Below are 9,453 nucleotides of genomic sequence, written 5' to 3' on the forward strand. Positions count from 1 at the left end.
GGTTATCAACTGAGTTCTCCGTGCAGTATTTAATACACTGATTTTTAAAGTACTTAATTGTTAGCCATCTGATTGTTAGCCTTAAGTGAGTTACACATTGGCCTCAGGCACTGGTTAAAAGCACAGGGACTGGAGGATAGACATGGGAAGGGTCTGTCATCAGTTCTATCACTTCCTAGCTGGGCGGATGGAGCCAGTTGTTTCACCTCTCTGAACCTCATGGGATTGTTGGGATGAGTGTAAAGATAACGGGTCATGCCTTTATCACATGCCTGGAGCTCCATACATGCCCAGAGGAGGTGAGCTATCATTGTTATAAAATGCGATGGATGGCCTTGGACTTGAGTAGGTCCACTGGGCAGGAATTAGAGAGCAGGGCCAAGACCTCTCTTGGTTTCCGATGATAAATAATCTGCACAAAGGAAAAGGTCTGCCCTTAGGTTCTCTTAACACTATGGTAGTGGTTAAGGGCACGACCTTTGGGGTTAGACAACCTGGGTTTGAATCCAGCTTCACCATTTTATGAGCTGTGTATTTTGGGGCAAGTTACTTGGCCTATCTAAGCCTTGGTTTCTGAAACAAGCAGATAGTAATAGTACCTGCTCAGAGGGTTGTTGTGAGGATTAAATACAGCCTGCATATGGTAGGCACTTACTACATAAGCCCAAAACCAAACCAGTTGCTGTGAAGTTCGATTCTGACTCATGACAATCCCAACTGTGCAGAGCAGAACTGTGCTCCATGGAGCTTTCAAAGCTGTGACATCTCGGAAGCCAATGGTCAGGCCTTTCTTCCGAGGTATCTCTGGGTGGGTTTGAACAGCCAACCTTTTGGTTAACAGACGAGCAGTAAATCATTTGTGCTAAGCAGGGACTCCTACTTGATAACTCCAAAACCAAACCAGTTGCCCTCAAGTCAATTCTGACTCATGGTATCCCCATGTGTTTCAGAACTGAACTGTGCTCCACAGAGTTTTCACGGCTGTGACCTTTCGGAAGCAGATTGCTAGGCCATTCTTCCATAGCACCTCTGGGTGGGTTCAAACTGCCAACCTTTCAGTTAGTAGTTGAGTACTTAACCCACTGTGCTACCCAGGGCTCCCGCTTGATAAATACGGGGCCTGACTGTCTGGAAATGGCCCTTCCTCTCCAGGAGGGATGCGCCTGGAGCGGAGAGGGAGGCAGGGGTGGGCAGTGCAGCCAGATCAATCAGTTCAATCCTGGCAATCAATGACGTGACATGTTGTGACCTGAGTGCCCTCTGATCTGAATCAATGACTCATACAGAAGACCGCATGTCATGTGCCTTACAAATTCTGACAACTCCACACCCTCACACTGAGTGGGTGAACCCGCTTCGGTGTGAGCACCTGCAGGCCTTCCCCGCTCTGCACAGGTGTCGCTGGGAAGTGCACTACCTCCACTGGCTTCCCATGGAGTGTCACCCGGTTTGCATTTTATTTCTGTCTCCTGGGCTATTGGCAATTCCATGTAATTGAATACTAACACAAGTGTTACAACCATCTTCCTGTTCCTCGCCATTTAACATCTGGGTCTCTGGGTGTCTAGGTGTGGAAAATGCAGCCATATATCCCCAGATGTCAGGGCTGGGGCAGTGTGAATGGCTGAGCAAGCCTGGTACTTAGAGATGCTCATTAGACCTTTGCTCAAGGGCGTGGTGGGTGCTGGATGCTGGGCGAGGCTCATGGGTGCAGTGTGAGGAGGCCAAGGTTACAGTTTCCACAGGGAGGAGTCAAGGAGATGATCTGGGTGACCCTCCCCATCTGAGGGTTCATGAACTAGCAAATGCGCCTCGTGTAGGTGGGACCCTCCCCTCTGATTCCTGAAACCACTTCAGTTACTCCCAGAGTCCCTGCCTGCCTATTATTTACAAGGCCGGCGCTGCCCCGCTCTCCTGATGACAACTTTAATGCCACTCGGAAAGGATTAAGATCTTACTTAAACATTTTTTTTTTTTTAAACATACACACAAAGCTCCCCTGGGCACAGCTGTCAAGCTGAAGAGCTAAGGCGGCAAACCTTGTTAAAAAAAATATTTTAAAAAGCCAGCAGTTAGTTGGAAGCATCATGAGAGTGGGCCCCGACGATGTTCAGAAGCCAGCTGACTTTTCCTGCAGATTTGTGCTTCCCCTGTCACCTCACTCCACTTCCCCTCCCCTCCCACTGGGGCGGGGGGATGTAAGAGGGGGGAGGGGGAGGTGGGAGGGGCTCAGTTGGAGTTACTGTGGTCACCATGGCCACCATCCGCCAGACATGGCACAATCACCTGCCAGAGCCGAGGCCCCAAACTCCTCCACTTGGGTGAGTGCTCATTACCTCTTAGCCCAGACTCTGTCTTGTAGGCTCAACCAATGGGACAGTGGTTGGCTTGGGCAGAGGCACAGGTGCTGAACCTTTGGGTACAGGTGATACTCTGGCTCCACCCACACCTTTGATGCCCCTACCTTGACACCACTTGCACATCTTAGAAAACCCTGGTGGCATAGTGGTTGAGAGCTATGGCTGTTAACCAAAAGGTCAGCAGTTCGAATCCAGCAGGCACTCCTTGGAAACACTATGGGGCAATTCTACTCTGTCCTGTATGGTCGCTATGAGTCGGAATTGACTGGACGGCAACAGGTTTACACAGCTGTCATTCCCATGTATCACCTGGCTCCATCCTCCCAATAGTCCTGTAGGCACATCTCATTAGTGCCACCTGAAAGCTTAATAGGGCCAAGAGAGGGTAAGGAATTTCCCCAAGGTCACACAGCTACAACACAGCAGCGTGAAGACTGAAACCCAGTCAGTCAGCCAGGTCCAAACCCTTTGCTGTCCTCCCTTCGTCATCACCCCCCTCCCTCTCTAGGTGGCAGTCCCTTTCCAGCCTTCGTGATAACGGTCCTGTGTGTCTCCTGGAAGCCTGGGGCTTGCTCAAGCTCATGGGGATCTCACAGCCCACCCTGGGGAGGTTTACCCTGTGAACACTGGGGCCCACCAGCTACCTGCCACAACACCAGCCACGTAGACAAGCCCGATGCGGGTGGCTCCATGTACCATCTCCAGGGGGACCCCCACCAGTAGCTGCAACACCACGTTGAGTCCCAGGTGTTCTATCCTATAACAAAGAGATGACATTCATTCATTCAGAGTCATTCATTCACTTAACAAACATTGCATATTCTAGCGGTGAACAAGACTCGCCCTGGCTTCGAAGAGCTCACAGTCTCATGGGGGGAGGCACAGAAACAGGCAACTGCAATGCAGACAGAAGATCTAGGGATGACAGTGCCTTCTACACCTTCCCTGCCAGGTAGGACAGGAACGTGTGTGTAGGGCCTGGGCGGTGACTGGCAGTATCCGCACCTGTCACGGTGAGGGACCAGCCCCAGCCAGCCCAGCAACTCCATTAGTGGACATATGAGAAGCTGAGGCTCAGAGAGGGGCACTTGACTGGCTTAAGTCATACAGCTGACTAGTGGCTGCATAGGGACCATCACAGCCCAGGTCTCTGATCTGCCTGACCTGTTCCTTTCACCAGCCCACACAGTCTCTCTGCCTGTCTATTGTCTTTGTAAGAGCTACTGATATTCGAAAACAGAGATGGATTCAAAACAAGTGCAGGCAATACGAATGTCCCTTGTTGCTCAATAACTCAACATCATCCCCTAAAGTCTCCCAGGTGAGCTGCTAGGGAAGCTTCTCCTTCCTGGTGTGAGAACAGCCTGTTCTGCCCCAGCTGGAGATGGGGTCCCAGGTTTTCTTACCCCATCGATGGCCTCCTACGACCAGATCTTGCCGCTAAATGTGTGGGGTGTCTAGTTGAGTGTGTGTATTACCAGAAAAGATTGTGATATTAATATTATTAAACCTAAGTGGTGCTTTCAAGTTTACAGAGCATGTTAACATTTATTATCTCATTTAAACTGAGCTGACAGCAGCTGGGTGGCTTCCTGGCACCACTTAAATTCTGGCGCAACAGAGCAAGTAACAAGGGGCCAGGACGCTAGTCTGGAATGCAGCTCTGCACTGGCCCACAGGGCCCTGCCTGGGGCCCAATTGCTGTGCTGCTACCTGGAGTACATGTGGCTACCTACTTCCTGTTCCAAATTCCTATCAGGCCTAGAACCTTCTACCCTCTTCTGACTGTGCTAGCTGAAGGATTCCATGGACATGAGGAGTGAGAGCATCAGACTCATAGTCAGAGGGACCTTAGGGGTTTTCTGGTCCTATCCCTTGTTTTACAGCCTCAGAACTTGAGGCTAGAAGAACCCAGCTGAGGAGGACCTAGGGCCTCTGTCTCATACACCTAAGCTCTTTCTCCTCTACCACAGCGACTTCTGGATTCCCAGACAAAGAGCGTGCTCTGAGTGTGTCACTTTACTAGGTCCTCCCTAGATGCTGGCCAGCTTTCCCTATCTCTTATCTACTGCTGCTCCTGTTTTCATTGTACTAGTCAAGAGCTCCTCCCTCAAGCTCCATAGGCCTGGAGACCTCCCCCCCAGGGCCCTCCCCAGCAGGCACTGCTCCATCAGGAGCAACTGTCAAAGAAAGGCCCGAGGCCACCTCATGGGCCACAGCTAAAGGCATCTGTGCCCTGTTCGCTGCGGCCTCCTGGCTTTCAGCTCCAGGTGGCAAATAATGGAGCAAGAAGGCTATGGCCCTACTCCTTCCACACCCTCAGGAATTAGGGGAGGTCAGAGGGTAGGCCTGGAAGTAAGGCAGGCAGCTCCAAACCATGCACAGCCACAGGCTTGAGGAGCCCGCGTAGGGAAGCCCCCAGCTCTTGCTGCTCCAGAACCTTGGCTACAGAGGAGACTAAAGTGTGAGACCTCTCCTCTACTCTGCTCCTTAACTTTGTGAAATTAAAGCCTGGGGACACACAGGCAGGGTAGATGGCCCCTACTGACTGCCCCCACTGGCCTGGGTGGGAGACATTCACTGGCAACCACAGAGATGTCTCCTTATCCCAAAGCACCCTTCCCACCAGGTGCAGCCAGTTAGGTGTTGGGTCCAGTGCCCACTTCAGAGGCTCAGCAGGAAGGAAGTCTTATACTAGAGCTCCCTGTTGGCCACTGTGGATCTTTCTGCTGAGGAATGGGAATGACGGAGCCATTGAACCAGAGTGATCCCCTTCTCATTTTCAACTCCAGGGTCAGATACCCCCAGGGCTTTTCCAGGCTACCAGTGAGCTTTCACTTCTCTGGAAAGTCAGTAGAAAACACAACAGAGGCCTGGTGTCCTAGGACTCTGCTTTCCCAACTCAGTGCCTCTGCTATGAAAAAACTGTCTCTAGTTAAGGGCGCTGCTCTTCCAGAGACTTAGTTTGAATGACCTTCTGGCCAGCTACTAGATCCTTATTATGGAACTAGGGTAGGAGGCACCAGGGAGAAATGATTGTGCTCCATCCCCAAAAGAGGCCACAGGGCTTTGCAAATAAAAACTGAATATTGCTAGAGTTCTTCAGGAAGACCCTCACCATATGTGAAGAACCTTAGCAGGAAGGCGATTTCAACAAATAAGTCCTTTATTCCACCTGTGGAGCCCTTACATGGTTTATGGACAATGAATCTGGCAGCTGACCACATTTCTTTCTTTGCTTTGGCCAGTAGGAAGCTCAGAAGGAATTTGCAACCTACCTCTAGAAAGTTCACAGAATTGCATGCTATGTATGTGAGCTCTGATTTCACTGCTGGCTTTCAGCATTTTCTTTTCTATATTTTCTCTGCTCCAAGATACTCTCAATAATTTATTTTTATATTTTGGTATTAGATGAGTTTCAAGGAACCACCTCAAACCCTGGGTCCAGGTAGATATGAATAAACTAAAAAATAGATTTCAACCCAGCCTACCTAGACCACTTATTTTTCTGTAGGGACTCTTGATAGAAAGAAGTCAGGCACTCACCCCGCATGCATGAAGATGTACGTCAGGTAGCGCCAAGCCTGTGCTCGGAGCTGCGGGTGGTAAACCAATGAATTCTTCAGGTAACGTGGATGGGTTACCTGCAGCACAAATTGATTCAGCGACACCCCATTGTAGAGGAAAAAGGCAACCTGGATGAAGCCACAGAATGGAGAGGACCTATTACTAGGTGTGAAACTGCCCAGGACTGTCTCTCTTCCCCTGACTTTCATAACCACTACCAGAAGCTGTCCATCGTTTAGCCTTCCCAGAAAATGTGGGGCACCCCATGGCCAGCAGGTAACCTAGCCTTCAACCAGCTCTTCCTGGTCACCCTTCTGTTTGATTATCAAATCCTCAAGAAATGGTCACCTGGTCTCGTTGCTCACACTTCCTTGGTACTAAGCAGAAAGAGTTTGGAGGATTTTAAGCTTTTATTCCAGTAACAACTGACTCACTCACTTGGGAGATGAGGCAAACCACATGAGTAGATTCTGCCAGTGACTGAAGTGTACTTGTTTAAGCCCTAAAGGCATATTATTTTAACTTTTTTTTTTTTCCTGGAAATCATTCTAAAAAATTCATGTCCCTGATTTCTTTAAAAGGGCATATGTATAACCTTTTAAGGGTGTCACAGGGATTGATTTGGACTATGACAGTGATGTTCTTTCCAGCAATGGAGATTACGGGGTTTTTATTCCTACACTCAATGGCCCCAGACTCTTGTGTTTCTTTAAGACTTGGGTCTGCTTTTAAGTTTTCTTTTGTCTTTCCCCTTACTGCAAGGTCATCAACTGTTAGTTCTTGTTGGTTGCTGGTAGTGAGTCCCTCCTAACAGTTTCCCACCACATCCCTTCTAATTTTCTATCTGTTAAGAAATCAGAAAACCAGGTTATTAGAACTGTATGTAAAGCAAAAGCCTTGGGCTTTAGTACAAAAAACAAATAAAATAAAAAAAACAAGCTTGTTGCTATCGAGTTAATTTCAACTCCTGGTGAACCCATACGTTGCAGAATAGAACTGTTCCATAGAGTTTTCTTGGCTGAAATCTTTCACAGAAGCAGATTGCCAGGCTTTTCTTCCACAGCACTGCTGGGTGGGTTCAACCTACCAGCCTTTAGGTTAGTAGTCAAGCGCAAACCATTTGTGCCACCCAGGGACCCTGGCGTTAGTACAAGGGCTTTGAGATAGTTATTTCAGCTATTGGAACTTTTTCAGTTTCCTCTAGATCGGTGGTTCGAGTTGGCATACTTGAGGCTTCTGGAAATTCGAAAGCACGCTGCAGTTGGAGAACCTGGACACAAAATCTGGCTCCTCAGGATGACCATGGGCAAATTATTGGAATTCTCGGGTCCTTGGTTTCCTCATCTGGAAATGGGAACACCAATACCTGTACTTCCAGGGTTGTCATGAGGTTGAAAAGTGACGAAGTGCCTGAAGAGCCAGCTCCATGCCTGGCACACACTCAGTGAAAGCAGCTATAATTAGTGGCAGGTTAAAACCTCCCTGTGCTAAACCTGGGAATGCCTTTGGCCCCCCGGCAGCTGGGCTCCCTTGAGCTCTGTGGGGAGCCATTCTGTCCACCAAACAACATGTGGGTGGCCTGGCAGCAAATACAACAGCTTCCAAGGCATCTTGTTATTATTGGTCCTCAAATAGAAGTTAATAAATAGACCGACACAGTACGCGCTTTAAGAAGAAATCCAAGCATACTTCAGAAAATCATAACTTCAACATGTACTTGGAGGAAGCCATAACAACAAACAGAGGTGCTCTGGCCTGCAGACCAGATATTCCGAGACCTAAAAGAAGAAGGATGACATGAAGCTTAACCATCTAGCCGTTGGATTAGGCAGGAACTTTGCAAAAACACATGCAGAGGCGGTAATTAGGCCCACGGCTCTGAAAGAGAAGCGGTGGAGATAATAAAACGCCAAAGGAAAGTCAAGCATCCATTCAGGAGTGGGGGTGGGAAGGCTACAGGTCCTTGGGCTGAAGAGTCGAAAGAATTCAGAGCTCACCACAGAAAGGCACCCGTTCTGTAAATGGTACCTTTGGATTTCTACTACATAAGCAGGACTTTCAGCAGAACAATAGGTATGAATGATTCCCTAAGGGGAGAATGTTCTTTGACAATATGTTAAGCCCATATTTACCTGTTCATAAACACATGCTCCTATCTATCTACATGCACATATACATGTATATGAATATATATGTATATACACATATATATATGTATGGGCATGGGGCCCTGGTGGTGCGGTGGTTAAGCACTTGGCCGCTAACCGAAAGGTTGGCTATTAGAATCTACCAGTCGCTCCTTGGAAGCCGTATGAGGCAGCTGTACTCTGTCCTATAGGGTTGCTATGAGTCAGAATTGACTCGGCCACAATGGGCTTTATATAGATACGGATATTTGTGGTGTCCCTGATGGTCAAATGGGTAATGTGCTTGGCTGCTAACCGAAAGGCTGGAGGCCCAAATTCACCCAGAGGTGCCTCAGAGGAAAGGCCTGGTGGTCTACTTCCAAAAGATCGGCCACTGAAAACCCTACGGAGCACAGTTCTAACGACATACGTGGGGTCACCATGAGCCAGAAGCAACTCAACGGCAACTGTTTTTAGTGGGATGCTTTTGTGTTCAGAAAACATCAATACCCATCCTCTCACTCTAAATAGATGAATGGTACAGGGGTAGGGGAAACCCTGGTGGTGCAGTGGTTAAGAGTCTGGCTGCTAACCAAAACGCTGGCAGTTGGAATCCACCAGGTGCTCTCAGGAACCCCTATGGGGCAGTTCTACTCTGTCCTACAGGGTCCCGAGCAGTTGAAATCTACTCGATGTCAACAGTTTGTTGGTTTTGGTTACATAGAGATTTTGCTGTAGTGAATATTGCTTGAAATAATCTTTGGACTATCTCTCTATAATACAGTCTACTAACACTTGTAGTCACTGTAAGGGGCCCAATTTGTAATGACAACCATCACTTGATCCTTGACCACCCCTTTTAGTGGAGAATTCTGTCCTTCTCCTCATGATCCCAGATATCCTCTCTGCTCTTCTCCCCAACCCCAAGGCTGAGCAGCCCCTTCCCCACACTCGTCCTTGCCTCCAGCAGTGTAACCGTGATCATGAACCAGGGCGGGGGGCAGCAGGTGTAGCTGTCGTAGTACCACTTGCGGTCAATCTCCCGGGGCAGAGTCTCATAGGCCACGTGGCGGATCAGTCGCTGAGAGAGGTTCAGCCCCTTTTCCTCCAGCAGGGCTTTGCTGCAGAGCCTGCGGTTCCCCTGCAGGATGGCCTGGCGGAAGCTGTTGGACCGTTTGTTGCTCATCTGCACAGGACACGGGGTGGGGGACCGGGTCAGAGTCTACTCAGGCCTGGCCTAACCCAGCTTCCTTTTTCTTTCATAATCGTCAATAGTTCTATAATAGCTCATAAGAAACAACACCCACTGGGCTCTTAAATATGGGCCAGGGGTTGTTCTAAGAACTTCACATGTTTTAGCTCGTTTAATACAACTAGTCTACCTGTTAGATGCCATTGAG

General features: G+C 48.8%; 1 protein-coding gene across 1 annotated transcript in view; it reads right to left on the minus strand.

Annotated features, from left to right (window-relative positions):
• RHBDL3 (rhomboid like 3) overlaps nt 1–9,239 on the minus strand; it is a 28,445-nt gene extending 19,206 nt beyond the window's left edge. Inside the window, exons 1-3 of the mRNA XM_023553464.2 lie at nt 9,015–9,239; nt 5,907–6,055; nt 3,005–3,117 (exon numbers count right to left, since the gene is read on the minus strand). Of these exons, the coding sequence (XP_023409232.2) occupies nt 3,005–3,117; nt 5,907–6,055; nt 9,015–9,239 (487 nt within the window). The remainder of the gene's footprint in view (nt 1–3,004; nt 3,118–5,906; nt 6,056–9,014) is intronic.
• Nucleotides 9,240–9,453: the final 214 nt, after the last annotated feature.

The sequence above is a fragment of the Loxodonta africana genome, chromosome 18 (assembly GCF_030014295.1).
Source record: "Loxodonta africana isolate mLoxAfr1 chromosome 18, mLoxAfr1.hap2, whole genome shotgun sequence".
NCBI lineage: Eukaryota > Metazoa > Chordata > Mammalia > Proboscidea > Elephantidae > Loxodonta > Loxodonta africana.